Raw genomic sequence first — 25,422 nt, forward strand, 5'->3', positions numbered from 1 at the left:
AATGACGGCTCCCCATTAGGATTTCAGGAGCACGATAATACTGAGTGACAACTTCCTGAGTCATATGACGAGATTCGTCAAGTTCTTCCACCCTTGCCAATCCAAAGTCACAAATCTGGTAAAGCAGAACAAAAAAGGTTTGATTACACATACTTATGTATATTAAAAAAAAGAAATGTCAGCATTCCTATAAGCAAACATTTCAATGAGTATATCTAACCAGTTTTTTTTTTTTAATTCTTAAATTTTAGATATTGCTGGTAAAGTTTAGAAACCCAGCTAGGTTTTTATTGCTGTCTGTGCCCCTGTGGGGATGATTCTCCTTCTCTATCGGTAATGGTAACCACTGTCACTGGAACAAGTTGTGATGGGAAATTCACACTTTTACAATTGGCAATTCAACAAGAGGTAAATGTGAAAAATTTTCACAAGGAAAACCTGTCATGGTGGTGATATCACGAGATTTCTCCCCACTTTTGAAAGAGTTTATATTGCATCTCTGAAACAGGAAGTGAAGGGAAAACTCCCCAGTAAAAACACATGAAAAAAAATATTAACCGGTGTTTAAAAGAAAAATCAAAAAAGGAAAGAATTTTATCATTCTGGAACAGATTCATAATTTTCTGATTTGAAACCGTGAAACTGCCAACATCTAACACAAGGTGGAGCACTCAGTTGCCTCAAACTTCAGTCTAAACTAATTATAGTATGTAAAATTAGCTATTTATCAAGCTGCATGTTACCAAACATGAAGCAGTATTCACTTATATAATCAAAAATAGGAAAGTGTCTGCACAGCTCAGACACTAAAAGACTTATATTGGGTAAAATTGCTGCTCTAATATTGATAAAAACAATATAAAAAACATATATAACATGAATAGCAGCTGACACAAAAAGATACGAATACAATATCTTCCAAGTAATATTAAAAGAAAGATTTCGCGCTAATCCAAGTATAAGTAAACCAATCAGTGTAAAAGTCCACATAAATGGTAATAGCCACACCAGTCCAACTAAAGGTGCAGGGAGAGAGAGAGGATCCGCCACCAAGTAGAGCCACAAAATACTCTTACCGTCAGCTCAGACCCAAAAGGGTCATGCAATACAGGTGTATGGAATGCAGATGAAGTCACTCTTCCCCTCTCAACTTCCTGGTATGAAGGTCTGGGTTAAGCCTAGATAGCCTCGCCACTCAAAGGGAAAACAAAAAGGCTCCTCATAGTGTAGCAAGTCTTAAATGATGTTTATTAGGCAAATAAAAGAAGCAGCTTACATTCAAGATGCCAGATATTAGTGTTCAGCGGTAATCATGGACAGTCGTTGGTTTCCCCACCAACAAGATGGCCACCGCGTCCCTCATCTGCGAATGCGCCAGCCAATATCATATCATATCGTCATATCCGAGGGAGGCGGAGCGATCTGACAATACCCGGAAGCCGGCGCTTACCACAAGCGTTCCAGCTGCCGGAAACTAGCTAAATATATACAAGAGGTAGCTGTTCCAAAGCAGACCTTCAAACAACATATATTCAAATATGTAATTAAAACTGTGTGATGGGCCCCATAAAGGATAATATATATCAATTCATTATAGTATAGCCCAGCACAGACCAGGAAGCGGCTCAACCTAGTGGCGGGAAACCAGAATGACACATCTAATGATTCTTAGAACATCTCAAAATCATTATATAAATAAATATAAAACAAAACTAAAAAAGCTGGATATATCATAAATTTACAAATAAATTATTAGTTACTCTAAAAAAGTTGAGATAGTGATTATACCACTCAACCTAATAGACATTAAAAACTCCTATACTGCAACTGGACCCCAGAGGGTCAAAGAATGAGCGAGACCCTGAAAAGGGCACGCCCGCCGCAGCAGCCACATCACCATCTGAATCAGAGGAGATAATCTGGGTCTTTTCCTAGCAGCACGTTCAGACATCAGTACCTCCATTTTTGACACTAAAGACGCCACTACGGCGGCCAAATCAGGTATAACAGGGTCCCCAGCAGGTCTGGGGTCCCCCATCAGAGCTGGAGGAAATTTGCTGTCCTGAGATTCTATTGCCCAAGTTAGAAAACAACAGTGCAATAAAAAGGTACTGGCCCTTTAATACCGCTGCGGAGTGCGCAGCCCACCGCTATATGTACAGTGACTAAAGACCCCCAAAAGGAGAAGAACTGAGCCAGGAATGACACAAAAAATTATGGAAGAGAGTCTGCAGAGCCCCACAGAGTGCTACCACATCGATCGCTGCTTCAGAGGAAAAGGAAGTGAGGTCATAAGAGGCTGAACTATAAGCTGCAATAACCAAGGGAAAATGGCTGCCTATAGAACTGAATGGGAGGCTTCGGGAAAATGGCCGCCAAACATGTGCTCGGAACGATCGGTCTGCCACACGCAAGATGGCGCCGGATGGCGCTAAAACAGCATTTAATGTAGCCCACAGTGAAGCCAGACATGCTTGCCCATATTAAAAATGGCGGACCGCGCGGTTTTACCCCGCTGCGGCCGCCACACACATCGTCTGCCACCCAGAAAAACACCGAAGTGACACAGGGGAAGATTAGAAAGGCTGAGACTGTAGCCCTAGCACAGGGAAAGCCTAACTACTCCTGACGCTAGGCAGAAACAAACTTGAGTTGGGAGTGATCACTGCAGGGGGGTATTGACCAGTGGGACAGCCCCCATGGGTGTGTCTATGCAAATGCTTTTGTTCTTTTGACTAAGTCTTATGCCTAGCTACTCCTGCGGAGCGGAAGTCAATACCCAATAGTGATGACTTAGAGGTGGCAGCGACTGTCGGAGGACGTAAGAGAGATATATTATCTCTGTTAATAAAAATCAAATGCTCCCACCCAGGAGACCCATTATTAGTGGCATTGACTCTGTCACGTCCCGAGTGGGTAAGTACATTGATAGTTTCTTGCAGCCTTTGGTGTTGAAAACACCCTCATTTCTAAGAGACTCCATGCAGGTCATTAATGAACTTGCCAAAATAGACTGGAAGGATAGCTATATCCTGGCAACCGCTGACGTTTCATCACTATACACCATAATTTCACATCAACATGGTAGGGAAGCGGTTGCCCATTTTTTGGAGCAGGATCTCTTGAGCTTTCAAAGGGAAACCCCTGAACGCCGATATCTGGCTTCTTGAATGTAAGCTGCTTATTTTATTTGCCTAATAAACATAATTTAGGACTTGCTACACTATGAGGAGCCTTTTTGTTTTCCCTGTGAGTGGCAAAGCTATCTAGGCTTAACCCAGACCTTCATACCAGGAAGTTGAGAGGGGAAGAGTGAATTCATCTGCATTCCATACACCTGTATTGCTGGCGCTGCATGACCCTTTTGGGTCTGAGTGGACGGTAAGAGTATTTTGTGGCTCTACTTGGTGGCGGATCCTCTCTCTCTCCCTGCACCTTTGTTGGACTGGTGTGGCTATTACCCTTTATGTGGACTTTTACACTGATCGATTGGTTTGCTTATACTTGGATTAGCGCGACATCTTTCTTTTAATACCAACAGACTTATGTACAACAAGGCACCAGCAAGAGACCCACTCAATATCCTAAAACGTTCAATATGAGAATCCTTGCAAAATAATACTGTCTGAAGGGGGGGGGGGGGGTAATTACAAGTGGCCACATATGGAAAATATAACCACAAAGAATCCTATACTGCAGAATGTATTGAGCCAGCATAAAAATCAGCAATTGTGTGCAGGTAGTAAGAGACTATTGTGCGCAGGTAGTAAAAAGGTGTATCATCCACTTTGCGTTAAAATCATCCATATGCACGCAGGTTCAGGAGAGTAAAATTAAAATTTTCACAGGGTGGTACCGCTCGCCAACGATACTTCATAAATACTTCAGAGGTGAGGGACCCCTGCTGGCGATGCCAGGTGGGATGAGGGACTTGACTGCATATTTTTTGGTCCTGCCCCCAAATTGAATAATTTCTGGAGAGAGGTACGTAGAATCTCACAATAAATTAATGGATTTCACACTTCCAGAGTACCCAGCCTTTTTCCTTCTACATGTCTCTGATATAAAACAGAAAAAAAAAAAAAAATGATTCTACTCCACCTCTTCAACGCTGCCAAATCCTGCACTGCAATGAGATGGAAAGACCCACACACTGCCTCAATTTCACTATGGCTCATCAGAGTGGAAGACATGAACACTAGGGAAAATTTAGTATCTTTAGCAGCTCAAAATAAACACGAATACTAGATCCATTGTTGGAACAGGTTTACGTTTTCAGGACCCTTTTGGACCTAGCACCCAACCTATCCTGTCCTCCACCCCCCCCCCCTTTTTCTCTGTGCAATCCCTCCCTTCCCCTATCCCCACAAGCCTTCCCTCACCTCACGCCCCTTCCAACTTTATCTGTTTACCCGTAGTGTTAAGAGGAAACCATGTATCCCCTGCATTCCTATTGTTCTGTTCAGTTGTGTTACATGTTGATCCAGCCAAATATCAGCATTAACGGGTCCACTTTCAGTACTACAGAGAACAAGAAAATGCAACTATTTAATATAAACTGCTAAATACCTTTTCTCATCAGCAATATTTATAAGCAGTCTTTTGGCTTCTATCAGTGTCTGGGTATATCATGTAGGAGGAGTTTTCATTTTACTCTTGACTGTCCTATAAGGCTGCAGGACCTCTGACCCACTATCTGGATTTGGCTTGGATCCGTAAAACAAGCTCATGCCTGAGATTGTTCAGTAAAAGCAATTTGTTACGGTAGCGAGAAGGGCAGGCCAATGCAGCCCCCCCCCCCTTCAATTCCTGCTGCCACAGTGGTTGCTGGGCCTCCCCCCCATTCCTCCAGGGAGCCTGGGAACATGGTAAACTGGCAAAATTGATTCAGTGGAGATCAGGGAATGGATGTTTCTTCGCTAAGACTAATGAGCCCAGAAGCTATGAGGATTTTGTCACATCTGGTTTCAGAGCCGTCATTCCCTGGCTATTTTAGCCAAGTGGCTAATCAAGTAAAATCTTTTGCTTGATTAGCTGAAGCAGAAGGCAGGGAGACATTGAGGGTCAGAGCCAATGGGTACACCCACCTCAAACTCGGTTGGAGAGCCAATGAGTATACCCACCTCAAACTCTGAGATCCAGTGAAAACACCCACCTAAAAACTCTGTTGGACAGCCAGTAAGTACACCCACCTAAAACTCTGTTGGAGAGCCAGTAAGTGCACCCACCTCAAACTCTGTTGGAGAGCCAGTAAGTACACCCACCTCAAACTCTGTTGGAGAGCCAGTAAGTACACCCACCTCAAACTCTGCTGGAGAGCCAGTAAGTACACCCACCTCAAACTCTGCTGGAGAGCAAACACTCCCAACTCCAACTCTGTTGCAGAGCTGACAGGAGACAAAACCATCATAATCCAGGAATATATGGATATACTTTGATTGACCATCCCTCACGAGTGGACTACCTTCTTCTATGAGGGTTACTTTGTCTGATTGACCCATTTACTATAAAGGTACCTGGTTCCATACTTTCTGGTGAGTGCATATGCCTTCTATGTTGGTGCTGGGTTCTTTCTTACTGACAACTTTGGATGTTTGAACACTTCAGCTTCCCTTTTGGCTTTCCAGTATTTTTTAACATCATTTTATTAACTATGGACTCACTTTTGTGATATGAATGTATTTCTTTTTTTATAATTTTCAGTTATATGCAGAATTCTTTGACTGCATATTGATTGAGCGCTGCACTTTTTCCTTATGCGATTTATGGACAATAATATATATCAATTGTAGGGCTGGCCTACAGATAGAGCAGTGTTTTTTCCATATTTATAATTTCCTGTTTAGACATTGAGGGTCTAACAGACCCCGGATGTCTCCATAAAGAGTAGCTGTGACCTGCCCATGCTATCATATAGCAAAAAGTGTTAATAAATGTAAAAGCACCTTACCCCCACAAACACATGCAAAGGCACACACGTGCATAGGTCCCTACTTGTGTATGTAAACAGCCATTGCACCACACAAGGTATTACCACTATCGACTAAGTGAAAGCAACATTTTTTTTTTTTTACCTTAAAGTGATTGTAAACCTCAGGCATAAAATATGAACATATCCATCTATAGTGTTTACTTGTCTCTAGACCACTGTCTCAAATTGGTCTGCTGCTTCGGTCCTCTGCTATCAGCATGAATCACTTCTGAAAATATTTCCTGACACCAAGAGAAAAAAGGTGACAGGGGAGGGATCTCCAGATGAAATCAACAGCCTCAGCTCTGTTCTTGTGTGCAATGTAAAAAAAGAGGGCGCGTGCCTTCCCTCCAATCAGCTCTCAGAGGTCTTCTCGCTGAACTTAGGGTAACTTCAATTCTCCGTCCCCTGTTTTCAGACAGCTCAGACAAGCTTTAAAAATTCTGGACTTTGAATGGACGCAGAGCAGAGTGCAGAAAAACAGGTACAGCGTATGCTGAGGCCAGTCACTTTCCTGGGTATATGTAAGGGTTTACAACCACTTTAAAGCATTCCTTGCATTAAAGCGGAGTGCCAGGCTGCCCCAAAAAATAAAAAGTCCGCAGCTACAAATACTGTTGCTGCTGACTTTTAACCTGCCTGGCAGTAATCCCAAGTGTGGCTCGGGGTTAATTTTCAGTACCGAAAGAGGAAACCCTGAGCCACACTCAGGATTAAACTGTAGTATCCCTGTAGTGACATTTACCTTGTCCCTACAATCCCCTGATGTCCTCCCGCTGTGTCCTCCGGCTGATGCCGGCATCCATCTTCCGTGTTCCCCTCCCTGCAAGTGCTGGTGGTGCAGAAGGGCGGAACTGGGCCAGAAAATAAAAAAGTAAACCAAAAATGACATGATGCATTGTAATCGGTTAGGATTACATTATTGTATCAAACCATTTCACCTCAGTTTTGTCTCTAATGGTTTGTCCAGTGCCCTGCCTGCACTTTTACTGTTCTTTCTGCCTAGAAAGTTGAGAACGTCCATGGAATCCAAAAAGCGTTCCTTTAGGTCAAAAGCAATTTTAGACAAGCTAGAAAACAGCGAAAGTGAATTAGAATTCCTTGCAGAATTGAGTGATAGTGATTTGTGGGGAAATTCGTCATCAGACACTGAAAGCGACGGCTGTGACGATTCTGCGACTGAGCTCAGTGATGTGCGAACTTGGTGCTCTATTGACTGTGGTATGGATAAGGCAGCGCCCCCAAGATTCCCATTTACTGGAGCATCTGGTATGAAAGACGTTGAACACTACAGCACCTTGGCATACTTACAATTGTTTCTGACAGATGAGGTTATTGAAAAAAGAGCAACAATTAGTTACTCTTCATCGGAAGTTTCCAAGAAGCAGAAAGTGGGAACCAGTGACCAAAGATGGCATTTTGAACGTTCTGGGTCTAATACTTCAGGAAGTGGTTGGTAAACCCCTGGAGAAGTGGTATTGGACAACGAATACATTACTTGCCACTCCATTCTTTGGCACGGTCATGTCAGAGTACAGATTTTGCCTGATTAAATATTTACACTTCAAAAACAAAAAATTGATGAAACTACTCATCTGGCACAAAAACTAAAGAAGATTTTGGAAGTATCAAATGATTCTAAAAAATTTCCAATGGAGCGATGTGCCAGAACGATATCAGCATAGGTGAAAGTCTAATGGCCTACAAGGGAAGACTCAGCTGGGCACAAAACATTGCACCAAAGAGCACAATTTGGCGTAAAATCCTACATGCTATGCGAATCGTCAACTGGCTACATTTGGGATTCAGTCATACACTGGAAAAGGAAAAAAATTCAATCCAAAATACAGCAACTATGGAATGGCAACATCTTTGGTTCTATCACTTATTGAGCCATTGCCAAATCAGGGCTATTGTGTAACAACCGTCAACTTTTTTAAGTCTCCTGAACTTTAGGAGTTTCTTCTGCAAATAAAAAAAAAAAAAAAAACACAGATGCCTATAGAAACGTTAGGGCTAACCGGCGCAACATGCTGCCAATGTTTGGCAAAAAGAAGCTGAAGATTGGAGAAATGGTTGCCTGGCAGAAAGGCAAAATGATGGCACTGCAATGGCGTGACAGGAAAGATGTGTGCCTAATGAGTACAGTTGATAATACCTCTCCACTGTTCTGGTACGCACGAAAGGTGGGAAAGAAATCATGAAGCCACAAGTAGTGATAGACTACAACAACACCATGGGAGGTGTCAACAGAGCCGACCAAGCACGGACATTCTACACAGCAATGAGGAACAGCAAAAGTATTACAGTACTACAAGAAGATTTTCAGACATCTTCTTGAGCAATGCTTGTGGAATGCCTACATTCTGCTCAAAAAAAGTGTGACAAGCCTGTGATTCATTCTGATTTCATATGGAAAGTTGCTGAACATATCTTGAACCACCATCAATGGCTGTGAATAGAGCTGATGTTCAGCTGTTGGCGTCTGCAACCCAGAACGCCTGACTGGTCATCACTTCATGGACTATTTTCCACAAACCGAGAAAAAGTCAGCACCTACAAGGCTGTGCATGGTTTGTTGCTCAAAGCGAGAAGACAGTGGAAAGAAAAACCAGAAAGGAAACCAGGTTCCATTTTCCTGATTGTGACGTCAGACTTTGTGCACTCATGTTTAAAAAATGTTCATACCCGGGATGTTTACTAAACCAATATGCAGTGTCTAGTATTACAGTGACTAGTAATACTGCACCCTTGTTTGCACAAATTTCAGTGTTTTAGGTTTGATTACACTATTGAATTAATTATATTATAATTTATGATTTTGCGTTTCAAACCATCATACCCGGGATGTCGACTAGACTCTTGCTTGGACAAATTTAAGTGAGTTATTCCTAAGAATTACAGGCCTACAATATAAAACAACAAATTTCCATGCAAAACAATGTACCGCTTTGACATTCAAAAATACTGACATAATCAGACTGCCTTAATATAAAGGCACATACCTGCCCAGGGATCCAGCGATTCATCCTCACCAAAGCAGATTCTTCAAATCGGCTTCAAGTGCAGGCATCCCAAGTAAGAGAAACATGCAGTGAAGCCTTGTGGCTTCACAGCCAGGTTTCAAACTGCACATGCACGAGCCACGCAGCGTTTTGTGAATGGTCCTGTAGTCTTCTGGGACCTGTCATGTTTTCCAGAAGACAACTGGAGGAGGGGCCGAACTTTCTGCTAAGATCAGCACTGTGCATCTAACTAGAAGTGGGAGCAGGTATCGGTCAAAAAGTGGCTTGCTAAGGGTGCACACAAAAAAGAGGAGGAGCCAGGAGCGCCAGTGGGGGACCTGAGAAGAGGTCCAGGGCAGTTCTGTTAAATTTCACTGCAAAGAGCCAAGTATAAACCTGTTATCAGAAAAAAAAAATTTCAATGGGAACCTAGCCCTGATTAAGACTGTTCCTGTAATCTTACTAATGGGCAAGTTTCTTAGTACTGACATTTTCATACAGAAGGCTTTTTGTATTCGGGGGAAACGAAAATTCATCATATGAATGAGCAGCAGGTCCTCTTCCAAATCGATTGTATGAAACTAACAACTAAAATTTAATGTGAATAAAATTGAGGGGCTAAAATAATTTCCTGTCATGTGTGATGCAAACAAACAAAAAATAAATTTTCTGAACCACATTACCAAAAAAAGATGGACATGCTAAAACAAATTTAATTATGAAAAATGATATATAAATATGTATAAATAAAAAATCTGGCCTGTACTTTTTTTTTTTTATTATTATCAGTGCTCTTGTGTCCCAGATTTTAATATCCATGCTCCTGTTCCAAAGGGGATAGCTAATTTTAAAATGGTTGATTGATTGTTACACTAAGATCATCTTGTACTTTGTATTCATTCAATATTTTAAGAAATGCTTTACAGGAAAGAAAATAAAAAATGCACAAGATAATAAAATCAGGTGCACGTTTTTGGCAGCCTATGAGCATTTTACATCAAGGATGTCAGTTTGTGCATTACTATTAGAAGGAACAGTGGTAGGTATATAAGCCTCCAACTTGTTTTTAACAAAGGACAACCCCACTGGGGAGTAAAGACCTTCTCAGCTTGTGTTCCTTGCCACAGGATGAAGCAGTCACAAAAGGAATATAAATAGAAACACAAATATACCACCATTCTTCTCCAAGACCTGGAATCTACTAATCACATTCTAGGTAGTTTGCAAACTATATAATATAAACAATTCGTGCTATGTGATAAAAAACATATATAAATGAAATATATAAAAAGTAACTTAATATGAAAAAATGTCCAATAGGTGAATAGAAGTTCTTAAATTCCAATGAGTGAGATGTGAATCAATCAAGTTGTTAGGCAGGGGAATCCACAATTCTGCTTACCAGAAATAGGTTGATAATGGTCACTCTCCGCCGAGTGTAGTGAACCCGTGAATGATCCAAATACCAGGAAGAAGTCTTGTATAAACCACTTGATATGATGTGATGACATCAAAATCACTCAAATGAAGGTGTGATCATCATATATTGCGATTAGCATAAAACCCCAAAAATGTAAAATAAAATAAAAAATAAAAAAATGTCTCACAAAAAATACATAAAGGAACACCTTCACAAACAATGTGAAAAGGTAAAAAATCACCACTGTGCTTGTGTCACAACCTGAGTAAATACTTCTTACCAAAAAAGAGGTAAGAATGTGCGCTGTAATCATCCAGCATGAGAGAGAAAGGTGTGCAGCAAGGAACCAGATACTTTCCACCCAGTGAGGAATAAGGAGAGGGAAACTCACCCCTAAGATGTGTCAGAATATTTATACTGCTCTGAATATAACAGTGTCTATTTATGTCAATAAGCAAAGATCTGTGAGGTAGGAGAATCTCAACTTATTTCCACAAATTAATATGTAACAAATTCTTTTTAATTGATTAATTTCTTTTTAAAGGCATATACCAAGCTTAGTGAAAACAATCTACAGTAAGGAATATATATAAGAATATTTATTCACAAGACGTGTATTCACAATATGCGATCAAACTGGAAATGACACAAAAAGATGACTCTACATAAAATACAAACTTAAAACGATAAATGCAATGTGATCTGTAGCTCAATAATGAAAGAAAAAATAAAACAAAATGAAAACAAGATTACCTTTTCTCCAGGTATAGCATAAACCATAGGTAAGTGTTCTAAATAATCAGACCACAATTGTCTGCAAATGGTGCAGCCGACAGTCACTCCACTGCAGATGGAGCGAGAATAAGCTATGCAAAACGGAAGACTAAATTGCAAATAATGCACTAAATCTGATAATAAAAATGTATAAAAAACAAAAATTAGCTTTTTAGAGAAAAATCTACTATGGTTTATACGGCTGGGATTGTAATCTTATTACCCTTAAATATGCAATATAAAACATATAAGGAAGGAAATAAACAATCGTAAATAATATCAAATAAACAGCAAGGTATCTTTACCACACTTAAGATGGCTGCTAGCTTCAAATGGTCGTTACCAGAGTCCTTAAGATGGATGCCTTCTTAAAAATGGTGGCCAGTTAGGGAGGAGTTTCGTTTGGCGTCCCTCAAAGTTTCAGATAAATGATGGAGTAAGATGGAGTATGTCTGGATGAGTATATAGATGGATGTAGTAGTGTGTATGTTGTAGGTGTAATGGGTGTTGTCAGTATGTAATGTGTCCTATTACATCTGGGTTCTCCTTTTTATATGGTATTGAACAAAGGACTATTAAAATTACCATAAGTTAAATCCAGAGGGAGGAACATTATCCCCATTGGTTGGGATTTTCTACCCATTAACTGGTGAGGTCATAGTCACGCCTCCATTTTAATCCAGTACTTTGGATAATAAAATTAAATGATAATTTCTTTATATTTAAGAGTAATCATAAAACACAACATAAAACTTTGTCCATACTCTCAGTACATACATAAATGTCCATCTATATCTCCATCATGTACCCAATATCTCCATCATGTACCCTGGCAATTATTGGATCTGGTAAGCCATTTATAAAGATTATATTTAATACAATATATATATTTATATTGAAAAATACTGAGTTACCCCAAGACTGCATTTAGTAGCATCTCCAAAGGGGGCAGCATTGTATTGCTTATTAAATTCATTATTTAGAACATACAATAAGACCACTATTAAAGATAACCTTTGACCTCTTGGCTAGTGAAAAGCCATTATTTGAATTCTGTCAAACACTTCAGACATTGCGTCTGGCTTGTGAGATCTATATGGCCATAAAAACTTACACAAACTTCTCTAAAATTAGGTAATTAGTATTTAGCCCCAAGTAAGATTATTACTGTAAGAATATAAAACCAAAATGTGATATAACATTCCTAAATATATATGTATACATATACATACAATTATTACTCATTTTCTTACACACGATATAATATATCTTTAGAACTTATAGTTTAAATGAACCTAATGAATACACTATTGTCCATTGTTAAATACAGATAGACTAATGTCTGGACATCAGTGACTAGTATGGTGTCTCGCTAATTGACTCTTATCTGATGAGATGTCCATGTACCACTTATTTATGACTACATAGGTAATGGAATTTTTGTAAAATCTTACCTGTAAAATTCCTTTCTCCGAGTCCTCCGACAGTCTCTGCCTCCTCTAAGTCAGCTAGCTAGTAGCCCCTCTAGCTAGCCAACTAGCTCTAACTAGCTACTCCTGCGGAGCGGAAGTCAGTACCCAATAGTGATGACTTAGAGGAGGCGGCGACTGTCGGAGGACGTAAGAGAAACAGAATTTTCTGTTAAAACCATAGACCCTCTGTAAGAGACATCTTGTAAAAGAACATATATGAACTTTGATGACAAGATGGAAGCTATGCTGTTCACAATCTCTATAGTCTACATGGCTTTTATATATTTCCATTTTCTTTTACTTTAATTCCGCAATAATCCTGACAGATGAGCCACCACCAATATAGAAGCTCCTTACCAGATGACAGTAACCCTCTGCGACCAGCCCGCGGCTTCAGCTCCTTGTCTATCCGAGGCGTTTACTCTATCTATTCATGTGAGTGCATTTTCGTTTTATACAATAAAGTTGCTTTGGTTTTATGCTATGGCGTTTCCCTTTTACATTCTAGGATTGCGGGGTCCACTGGTCCTTATGTGTATTGCCATTTGCTGTGGGATATCTTGAGGCTGTCAGGTTTCCCCTGGATACATCTATCATCAGATTACCGTTTGAACTACAGGCTGATTCCTTACTGTCATCTGGTAATGAGCTTCTATATTGGTGGTGGCTCATTTTAGGGGTGAGTTTCCCTCTTCTTATTCCTCACTGGGTGGAGAGCATCTGGTTCCTTGCTGCACACCTTTCGTTCTCATGCTGGATGATTACAGCGCACATTCCTCCCTCTTTTTCTGGTAAGAAGTATTTACACAGGTTGTGACACAAGCACAGTGGTGATATTTTACCTTTTCACATGGTTTGTGAAGGTGTTCCTTTTGTATTTTTTGGGAGTGCATTTTTTAAATTTTACATTTTTTGGGTTTTATGCTATGGCATTTATTTTTATCGTTTCATGCTAATCACATCTTCATTTGAGTGATTTTGACATCACATCATATCAAGTGGCTTATACAAGACTTCTTCCTGGTATTTGGATCATTCACGGGTTCACCACGCTTGGCGGAGAGTGACCATTATTTATGCACATTATCCACCTATTTCTGGTAAGCAGAACATCCATCAGTTGGGGATTCCCCTGCCTAACAACTTGATTGATTTACATCTCACTTGTTGGAATTTAAGAACTTCTATTCACCTATTGGACATTTTTTCATATTAAGTCAATTTTTTATATATTTTATTTATATATATTTTTTATCACATAGCGCGACATGTTTATATTATTTGGTTTTGGGGTGTTGTCACACGAAGTTGCTGCTTATTCTACTATTCATTACATTTTGATCATTTTTAATTTTTTAGAATTAGTGCGGTTTATACATCTACTTAGTTTGCAAACTATGTTACAAGTTTCCGAGTGCTGAAAAGCAGCAACACTTTCTTATTCAGGTGGGCTGTAAAGCAATAACACCATCTAAAATGTTTTTCTCTATTTTCGAAACAATAAATAAATCAACTCAATCCTCCATTATACCTTAGGTTTCTTGATATTGCCAAAAAGAGCATGGTTTGCTATAGTGGTCCTTGAGTTTCCCTTACAGTGCATCTTTCAAAGATTCAACTGTCTCAGTGGTACTGTTCATTATGTTGCAAGTCTGCTGCAATAAGAAGCATTCCCCCTTTCCCCCTTCCCCACTGATCACTTAGACCACTGGTGGTCAATTGTAAAATGATAGAGGGCCTCAAGTGCACCCGACACTTCTAAAGTGCCAAAAGCAGCATTTTTGCATCTCAACGACCACAATTTGCAATCCTGTTGATTTTCTTTGCAGTGTATCCCACTGAAGAAGGAGTTTATGTCAGTTGCCGCAATATTACCCCCAGCGCTATTAACGCATGTTGGTCAGTGGCAATGAAATTTACCTCATCCTATTCAAGCACTGGTGGGCAGTGGCAGTGAAATTTAACCCAATCCAGCCTGCATTGATAGTCAGTGGCAGCGAACGTTAATCCCCCATTCTCCCCTGCAATGGGGGCTCATGGCAAGTTAACCCTCCCATCTCCCCTGTACTGGTGGGTCTTGGGGATATGTTAATCCCCTGCCACTCTGCATTGATGGTCATGGCATTAAGTGAAACAACCCCCCCCCCTCCCCAAAATCCATCCTGTAATGGTGGTCATTGCAATTAAAGTGTTAACCACATGAGTGCCTGTTCGCCCAACATAGCAAAAAAGGATTTCTAGGTGTTCTAGTATATCTTCCTGGAAGAGCCTTTTCTTGCTTTCAACATGGTAGGAGTTACAGACTCAAAACCCCCTCCATCCTTTAATACGTGGGTTTCAACAGCCATGCCCTTGAAGCCAGAGACTGAGAAGCAGGATGTAAAAAAAATGGGCCTTGAGATAGCAGATCTGGCCTGTTAGGAAGAGTCCAGGGGTTGTCTGATAGAAGTTTGAGTATGTCTATGTATCAGGTTATTCTGAGCCAGTTTTGTGCAAGTAGAATCATTGTTTTTCTCTTGCTTCATTTTTCTTGAGCAGACAAAGTAGGAGTCCATTCGAAGGAAGAAGTAAATTTGATTGAACTGAGACCAGAGGATTATTAAGACATCTGAGGCTAGAGCTAGAGGGTCCCTGGTTGTGGTAGCAAATAGAGGTATTTTGTTGAATCTGGAGGCAAAGATATCCACATCTAGAAATCACCCATTTTTGGCATATATTGAAGACATCTGGATGAGGGGCCCATTCCCCCTGATCCAGGCAATGGCCGCTGAGATAATACCCTTTCCATTTGTCCACTCCCAGGATGTGGACCACAGATCGATGGACAGCGAGTTTCTGCCCAAGAGATCTGGTATGCTTCCTTCAAGGCAGCCAGACTCCTGGTGCCCCCTTGACGGCTAATGTAGGCCACAGCTGTGACACTGACTGCACCCTGACTGGGTGACCCTTCCGAAGAGGGGCCAGTGCTGCAGGGCCTACCGCATTGCTCTGAGCTCAAGATGTTGATGGGGAGCTTGGCTTCCCTCAATGACCATGTTCCTTGGACTGTTAGGGATTGGAGCACTCCTCCCCAACCTGAGAGACTTGTGTCTGTTGTGATAACTTTCCAATGATAGCAAGGGAAGGACTTGCTTTTTCCAGTTCAACAAGATGTTTCAGTAAAGAGTTCTTGAGTGAAATTGGGCAAACAGTACTGCTTCAAAAGATAAGCTACCATTATATGTTTAAAGCTCATCATGATGAATCTTAATGTGGGATGTGTTCAATCTCCATTCTCGAGTATGTGAACATTTTTTCTAGAAAGTCTTTTGCTTGTAATGTGTCTAGGACCAAAATCAAGTATTCCCAAGGAAGGAAAGGCTGGTGAGCAGATTTTTTTTTGTAAATTGATCACCCAGCAGAAGGCCTAGGGCTTCTGAATTGTCCTGTAGACATTTTCTGATAGCTGAAAGGGAGAGGAGTCCTGAAGGTTGTCTAAGGCCTTAGTGAACACTTTGGGAGAAGAGGATAGGCCAGAGGGCAGTGCAAAAACTGTTTCGGATGACATGTCGAAAAAGCATAAGCAGAAGTTTTGGAGTGACGTCACCTTGTACCAGCCCGCGGTGAGTCACAGCCTGTGTAGCGACTGGAGCCGACGGTGCTTGCTTTGTCTAGAACTGGGGTTTTCCCCTTGTGTCAGGCATGACACAAAAGAATGAAAGTGTAACCATTGGTTTTAAACTCTTGATTTTGGGTTTTACACTAAGTGGCACATTGTGTTCCATCTGCAAATACCTGGACCATCTAATACAGAGATGATATTATTGCACATGTATTGGGTTACTTCCTAAGTAGCAATTTTTGGGAGGTGAGAAATAAATTTAGCTGGAGGACACTTGGTGAATCATTTACAGACTTGATTTGCATGTTTGCACTTTGTGGTGTTTGGACTGTTTGATTTTACATATTTTGAGTAGACTTTATTTGCACTGTCACATTACTTATTCTTTAAGGTCCAAGTATCAATTGACCTTGGAGTAGATACAATTTTTTAGGAAGCCTGCACATCTCACTTTTTAGATAGGCATCTTGGATGTCCACAGATCCAATGTATTCCTCCTGGTCTCAGAGAACAAATACATATGCCACTCTGGAAATTTGTTTCATTACATGTTCCAGAGCATTCACACAAAAGAGCAAAGCAGAAGGTAATTGCTGTAATAGGTCTATTAAGGCATGGTCCTGGAATACAGGATTGTGTTGGTTGTGGATTGCCCTAGTCCAGTTAGCTGCAGTTTGTCAAACATAAAATGCAGCGATAGCTGACTGCAGAGCTTGGCCTGTAAGATTAACCACTTTACCACCGGAGGATTTTGCTGTCTTACGTCTAGGCCACTTTTTGCGATTCGGCACTGTGCGACTTTAACTGACAATTGCGCGGTCATGCAATGCCGTACCAAAACAAAATTTACGTCTTTTTTTCCCACACACAGAGCTTTCTTTTGGTGGTATTTGATCACCTGTGTGATTTTTACTTTTTGCGCTATAAACAAAAAAAGTGACAATTTTGAAAAAATAACAATATTTTTCACATTTTTTTATATGAAATTCCCCCCCAAAAAAATGTAAAAATCAAAATCTTTTATCATTTTATGCCAATTTGTTTTCTGCTACATATTTTTGGTATAAAAAAAAAAAAAATCGCAAAAGGCGTATTTTGATTGGTATTCACAAAAGTTATTGCGTTTACTAAGGGAAAGATTTCTGTCGTTTTTGGTGTTTTTTTTTTTTTTTAACGAGTAATGACGGCGATCTGCGATTTTTTTTGCGGGACTGCGACATTGCGGCGGACAGATCGGACCCTTGACTGACATTTTTGGGGTTACCAGTGACATTACTACAGTAATCAGTGCTATAAATATGCACTGTTACTGTAAAAATGGCACTGGCAGGGAAGGGATTAATTTTATTGGAGAGGGAGGGGTTAATGTATGCCTGGTGCTTACTGACGTGTGTGGGGGGAGGTGACAGTGACACAGGGACAGATCGCAGGTTCAGCTATGCTGAACCCTGCAATCTGACCCTGCCTGTCACTTAGGAGATCCACCCGCTTTGTTTACACAAGCGGGCGGATCTCCAGACTCGATTCCCCGACGATCGGGGAAGAGCGGCGGTGATCACCGCCGCTCCTCCCCTGGCCTGACTCCCGCTGTGACTGAATACAGTGGGAGCGAAGAGAAGGGGGAGTGTCTGGCGACGTAGGTCTACGTCGTCAGACCTACAAGAGCCACTTGGCTGCAGTAGAGCTCTAGTGAGCTGCGGTAAAGTGGTTAAAGAAAGATTTTAGGAGGGTCTCAAACTTCCTATCTGCAGAACCTTTGAATGAAGGAAAATCTTCAATTGGAACAATGAGCTGTTTAATGGCAGAGTCAGCTAGCCCAACAGAGACCACTTATTGTTAAACTCTTTTTTTCACTTAGATGTGTATAAAAAATAAATGAATGCTACACTGTCACCAATAGTTTATCTGTGAGTAATAACCACAATCTGTGGATTGATGTTGTATGTGCTTTCAGCAATGATCAAATAATCAGAAAACTATCAATAAATTAAAAAAAAAAAAAAAAAGTAAATATCCATATAGTTGTTAATGCGTGTAAGATTTGAATCAATATCGCAATGAACACAACATAAAACTGAGTTTATAGAACATTAGTTTAGCTCATTACATGAAAGGCTAATAATATAACTTGGATTACAAAATCTTTAGTTTTACTCAAATTAGTTGATGCAAAAATACAAAAACTACTACATCTAGTATTTTGTATAACCTACATGATTTGCAAGGACAGAACCAAGTCTTCCAAGCATTGAATGAACAAATTGGCGACATATCGCAACATCTTTTTCCATTCTTCAAGAACGACCTCTTTTGGAGCCTAGATGCTGGATGGAGAGTGATGCTCAACTTGTCTCTTTAGAATTCCCCATAGGTATTTGATTGGGTTCAGATCAGGAAACATACTTGGACCCTGTGGCCTTAGATGTGTGTTTTGGATCATTGTCATCTTCGAAAAGTTCACAGCGACCAAGGGCACATTTTCAGTATAGAGCAGTACATCTGTGAATTCATGATACCATCAATGATCTGCAGCTCCCCGACACCAGCAGCACTCATGCGGCGCCACAGGAGGATGCTGCCAGCACCATGTTTCACTGTAGGCACCATGGATTTTTCTTTGTATTCCTCACCTTTGGACTCCATACAGTTTTGAAGCCACCAGTTCCAAACACTTTTCTCTTGGTCTCATCACTCCAGAGTACAGAGTCCCAGTAGTCTTTTTCAGTATGGGCCCTGGCAAATTCGAGGCAGGTTTTTTTGTGCATGGATTTTAGGAGAGGCTTCCTTCATAAATGACAACCATGCATGCCATTCCTCTGCAGTGTATGCCATATTGTGTTACAGGAAACAATCACCCCAGTTTGGCTTTCTACTTCTTTAGCTAACTGCAGCAAACTTGCATGTCGATTTTCTTCAATGCTTCTCATCAGAAGATGCTTCCTATTGAGGTGTTAACTTCAGTCTCTGTGAGATGGTTGCAGTTCCATCTTTGTTAAATTTTTGTCTCACTGCTGCATTCTGGCAGACAAAAACTTTGCTGATCTTCTTTTCACCTTTTTGTGTAAATAAATTATTTTCTTTCTCAGGTCTTGTGACATTTCTCTTCTATTTGGTGCCATTGCTGACATGAAATGGGAAGGAGTTTTCTTTAAGTACAGACCTTTTATAAATCAACTGTCTGCTGGACACCTGTTTAGACTCACCTGTAATTGAATTCGTGTTTATTAGGATTTTGTCTAAAATTTAGCTTTGCTCCCAAGACTTTTATTGGGGTGTATTAATTTTTGCAACATGGTCTTGAATGTTCTGTAGGAAAAATACTTTGTTTGCACACATTAACAAACCTTAGTTGCAATTAATGGCCCGCATTTGTGAGAGTATTTTGTAGTAAAGCGCACTATAGAAAATGTTGATTGTGAAAGGAAAGTAAAGGTTTTCTGACATGTCTGTTGGGGTGTACTCATTTATGCTGAGCACTGTAGATCACATCTTAAGTGCTGCAAAAACATGCAAGTAGAAAACACCATGGTGAATACCTTTTGTGCAACTCTCACCTCACTGTATTGACCCCCGCATACACATTCAAGTGCCCTTTTCATGCTTGCAGCTTTATTTATTTAGACGCTTGTGCCATCTTTTTCCACTTAATAGGGGTCAGAAGGGTGAAAATCTTTTCTGGCTTGGACCATTTGTCATAGATTGCCCATTCTATTTGTTGTCCTGTTTTCAGGGAGAAGGAAGGTAAGGTTCATCAAATAAATTGCAAAGTGACCAAGGTGCCAGACCATGAATTCTAAAAGTTAATTATTAAGCATTGGCTAAATCTTACATGGATGTCTTGGACCACAGTGGAGGAGGTGAGGGGGAATCCACAGACTGTCACAGCACAGATCAGGGGGGACCAAGCGGGCTGGGTGGTGGTGAGTCAGAGCAAGATGCATGCAGGCAAGCCACCTGACGGGCAATGTGGGATTTGATTAACCCTACAATGAGAAGCCTGGTTCAAGGCAAATCAATCCAGGTGTCTGTCATCGAGATCTCAGCTACCCCTGCTGTCCAGTGCTTTTTTTGGCCATCATCTGCAGGCTTCCATATTCCATCTTTGCCTTTAAACAGGGCTCCTCTGTGTGGGGATTATCACATCCCAAACTGGCCGTCTGGTTGGTTTGCCTGCATGCATCCTATTGTGGCTCACCACCACCAAAGCCCACTGTCTCCCCCTGATCTGTGCTGAGTGTCTGGATTCCTCCTCACCTCCTCTACTATGGTCCAAGACATAAATGTACGTTTTAGCCAATGCTTAAACTTTTAGAATTCATGGTCCAGTGCCATGGTCACTTGTTTGCAATTCTCTGTGGATCTTCCCTCGATCTTCTATATCAAGAGCTGCGGATCATACACAGGAACTTGTGTTTTTCATTTGTTAAGAAACTCCATGACAGTTGCTAATCCTCTGCAACCTTTTTACTGATATTTCAAGAGTTGACAGTTGCTCATCCCTCGCAACCTTTTGGCAGCTACTTCATATGGATGAATAATTCCTTCCAGCAGTCCATTGTGAGCACTTGAGTTAGTGTCTAATGGCACTTTGCTTTTCATCATATCAATTATCAAGGAGGTTGGACTACATTGTCTGAACTCATTTTCCCCACTAAGTGTGTCTGAAGTATCTGTCTTTCCCTACCTCTTTTCATAGGCCAAACATGAACACTCACTTTATGGAGTTAACCAAAAAAAGATTCCCAAGGTAGCTTAATCTTCACCTGTCTTTTTGAGTAGATGGATAGCTAAGGTGAAACATTATAGTCCATATGATGTTCTTGCATTAAAAAAAAAAATAAAACCCTGGCACAGTTGATTACAATAAGACATCACTTTTTACTAAACTGACAAAATATGTACTTTCAGGTGTTTTAAATATGCAGGTCAGAACCGAAATAGTTTATATTTAAAGATCAAGCCAAGGCAGATATACAAAAGTCACACAATAGAGTTCTGTATTAATACATATGTGTTTGACTGCAAGCAATTTAAGTGATTAAGCCTCCTGCAGTCTCTGTAAAGCAGATATAAGCTCAATGTGCTGCTTCTCCTTTCACTTTGCAGTTTTAGGGTGGGAAGCAGGGCTGTCTTTTCGAATGGGCACGCCTGGCAGTTGCCCGGGGGCCCCACTTGCTAAGGGGCCCAGCCCCACCACACACAGGCAATTTACACTCCCATCTGTCACACCCTTTTTTTAGCAGATACATTTAAAAAATAAATGCAGACACTACCTTAAGCACACAGTTGCTGTTCACGAGCAGATTCCCTGGTTTAATGTCTCGATGCAAAATGCCGGCCGAATGTAAATACTTCAGACCTTATTGAATGAAAAAGACAACATATTTCAATTAATTGCAGTTCCTCAACATGAACATGCATGTGTGAAGACTTTTGTCGTGTGAGTGTTAACTAAATGACCCACAAGATTTATCTCACCTAAATACACAAGTAAAAAAAAAAAACTACTACTATATAACACAAAAGGCACTTTCAGCAGGGTGGGGAAGCACAGGAAGCATATCACTGTGCTTCATAAAAGGCCTGGTGCTTTTTTTAACCACCTCAATACTGAGCATTTTTAACCATTACAATTGTGATAATTTTTTCACACATTTAGAGCTTTTTTTTGGTGGTATGTAATTCACCACTGGGTGTTTTTTTTTTTTTTTTTTTTTTTGCTAAACTGAAGAGGATTAAACATTTTGGGAAAAGAAAAACTATTTTGTCATAAAATTTTGCAAATAAAAATTCTTTCTTCATATCTTTAGGTCAAAATGTATTCTGCTACATTTCTTTGGTGAAAATAACCAAATAGGTGTACATTAGTCTGTAGGAAAGTTCTAGAGTTTACAAACGATGGTAAATATATCTGAAAATGTATCACTCCTGATGTACTGATGGCCTAAATTCTTGAGGCCTGAAAAACGCAGTAAAGTGTTCTCATGTAATGGGTGTGGCGGTGATCAGGGACACTGACTAGTGACAGTATGTAAAAAAAAAAAAAAAAAAAAAAAAAAAATCTTTTTTATTGCTTTAGGATTTTTCTTTTTTCTAGCATACCCTGATAAGAGCAATAAAGTGTTACCATAGTAACACACTACTACTACTCTGGGAAAGTGATCAGGAATTTATTTATTTTTTACATATTAGGATTGCTTATACCAGTGAATTTCATTGGTATAAACAATCATTTTTACTGAATGAACCTGATTTATTCAGTGTCTTTTGTTGTGATTAGCTGTGATTGGTCAAAGCTAATCACATGGTACAGATGGTCTGTGATTGGCCCATGTGATCACTTTGACCAATCACAGCTAGCAACAGTATTATGAAAGGATCGCATGAAAGAAAGCCATCTATTGTTTACAACTGTCATATGATCACAAGGTACTGGCAGCAGTACCATGATCAGTCATTGACTGTGTCCGGTGGACCAACCTGGTGACAGATCAAGCCACTGTGCAGCCCTGTGAGGCGCGTTCTGGGACATCATTTGACGTCCTCCCTGAACAACAGTGCCCATGCCCACTGTCATTTAACTATAGGCTGGGCGGGAAGGTGTTAAATCAGCGGTATGATCATAGTGAGCTACATATTGTTAAACTTGGCCAATATAATACAAAACTTAAAGCTACATATTTATTCAGCATATTCCATGCTTACTGCTAAAATGTATATAATAATAATAATAATAAAAAAAATAAAAAAAGTTAATCTATCCCTAGTATTCTCTAAATGGACAGTATTCCTGGGGATGATCTGCACTCAAAGAAAAGAATGAAGCACTATGTTAGGCAACAAGTATCACTGACTGGAGGCAAAAGTGCTCTTTTATGGTAATCTGCCAATGGAATTTTTTTATTATTATTATTTATTTTTTAACAGTGGCATTTCATTTTACAACTGAATCCAAAAAGTTCTGAAACATTTGATTTGCAGTCAGCACTTATAATATTTGAGGCGAAAATGAAAGAACCTGCAAATCCTTTCATGTACAAAAAGTGAGACAGCTCAAAGGCAAAATAATGAGATGATCACCAAGCTAGATGTGACTATTCAGCTGGGAAAATATTCTAAGGAATACTAAATTTTCTTTTCAATGTTAGCGGACAAACTTTTTAATCTGAATTTTAAAAAGGACATTTGTAAAACATAAAACTCTGACCAATAATAGAAGTTAGTAAAAGGATTACAACAGGGAACAGTAGTTATGTCCCCTGAAGCCTTTTTGCTACACCCTTATATTTTTGGGACCAGGATTATTTGAAACACTGTTGAAAAAGTGGTATTGAGGTTGGTCCATTCAAATAGAAAAGCACTCTAGTATGCTTTATAGGCAAATCAAGCAGTTGGGAAAAGCTTGAAAACTTAAGTTACGAGTTTAAAACTAAGCTCCTCCACGTTTCTATAAAACTGACTCAAGGTTAGCAGATAAAGGCGGCTTTAAGGCTTGTTTTAACAGGCTTCAGCTTGTAAAAGAGCAGTGTGAACAGCAAGCTGTGCAACACATTTGCAGAGCTTAATGCAAGCTTTGTTGTCATTGGTTAGGCACCCTGGAGGAGTGAAATGCGTCAAAAGGCTTTCCTGGGTTTTTTGTGATATGGTCTAGCATTATAATCCTTAACAATTCGAAGATGATGATTTTATAGGACATCCTACTTTTTTCTCTTTGTAAGCTTAGTTAAAGCTTTTAAAGTACCATTCAGCTCCAGTCTGTAAATGTAAAACACAGATCCTAATGGGAGTGCTGATTGACATTTTAACCACTTGCCGACTGCCTAACGCCGATCTACGTCGGCAGTCAGCCCCTCACAGGCAAAGTGACGTAGGGCTACGTCACTAGCTTGTGAGGGTCTAGGGAGCGAGCGCGCGCCCCCGGAGGCGCGCTCCCGCGTGGTCACGGACCCCCCCGCACGTGTGACCGGCGGACCCGATGTCCGCCGGTCACTCGGCGATCAGCGGGGGAGAGGGAGAAAGTCAGGCGGCTTGTGTAAACAAGCCACCTGTCATTCTCCTCGGTGTAAAAACACTGATCACACGGATCTACTATGTAGATCCGTTAATCAGTGTCCTTATAGCTCAAGCCACAGCCAATCACAGTAGAAAGCACACCCCTAGGGACACACACAGTCCCTCCCTCCCAAATAAAGTTAACCCCTTCACTACCAGTGTATTTTTACAGTAACAGTGCATATGTATAGCACTGATTACTGTAGAAATGTCACTGGTAACCCCAAAAGTGTCAAAAATGTCAGTCAAGGGTCCGATCTGTCCGCCCCAATGTCGCAGTACCGCAAAAAAAAAAAAAAAAAAAAAAAAAAAAAAAAAATCGCAGATCGCCGCCATTACGCGTTAAAAAAAAAACAACAAAAATGACAAAAATCTTTCCCTTTGTTAGTAAACGCGATAACTTTTGCGCAAACCAATCAAAATACGCTTTTTGCGATTTTTTTTACCAAACATAGGTAGCATAAAACAAATTGGCCGAAAATGTAAAAAAAAATTTTGATTTTTACATTTTTTTGGGGGGGGAATTTCATATAACAAAATGTGAAAAATATTGCTATTTTTGCAAAATTGACGCTTTTTTTGTTTATAGCGCGTGATCAAAAAAATCGCACAGGTGATCAAATACCACCAAAAGAAAGCTCTGTTTGTGGGAAAAAAAGGACACCAAATTTGTTTAGGTACAGCGTCGCACGACCGCGCAATTGTCCGTTAAATTCACGCAGTGCCGAATCGCAAAATACCCCCTGGTCGGAATGGAGGTAAAATCTTCCGGGGCTTAAGTGGTTAAGCAAGCTGCTAGCAGGCTTTAACAGGCTCCAAGAAGCTTAAAGTGGCAATCCGCACTCCTATTAGGATATGAGTTCAACACTTACAAAATGGAGCTAATTGGTACTTTAAAACCTTCAAAGCTTGCTGAAAGCTCTGCAAATGCTTTGTCAAAGCTTGCTGTTCAAACTGCTTATATATACAAGCTGAAGTCCGTGTGAAACAGGCCTAACCTCTGCATGCTGTGTAAGGCCTCTTTCACACATACAGACCGTTCATTTCATCAGTTCAGTCACGTCAAAATGGATGTACTCATCAGCGGTCATAATTTTCATCAGTTTTTTTACATCCACTACCAATGC

The 25,422-nt window shown here is 40.3% G+C and overlaps 1 protein-coding gene across 1 annotated transcript in view; it reads right to left on the reverse strand.

Moving 5' to 3' along the window:
• NLK (nemo like kinase) overlaps positions 1-25,422 on the reverse strand; it is a 371,107-nt gene that overhangs the window by 74,935 nt on the left and 270,750 nt on the right. The window contains exons 5-6 of the mRNA XM_082244542.1: positions 21,517-21,602; positions 1-115 (exon numbers count right to left, since the gene is read on the reverse strand). The exon at positions 1-115 is cut by the window's left edge and continues 95 nt beyond it. Coding sequence (XP_082100668.1) covers positions 1-115; positions 21,517-21,602 — 201 coding nt within the window. The remainder of the gene's footprint in view (positions 116-21,516; positions 21,603-25,422) is intronic.

Source organism: Pelophylax lessonae (assembly GCF_965119305.1).
Source record: "Pelophylax lessonae genome assembly, chromosome: 2".
Taxonomy (NCBI): Eukaryota; Metazoa; Chordata; class Amphibia; order Anura; family Ranidae; genus Pelophylax; species Pelophylax lessonae.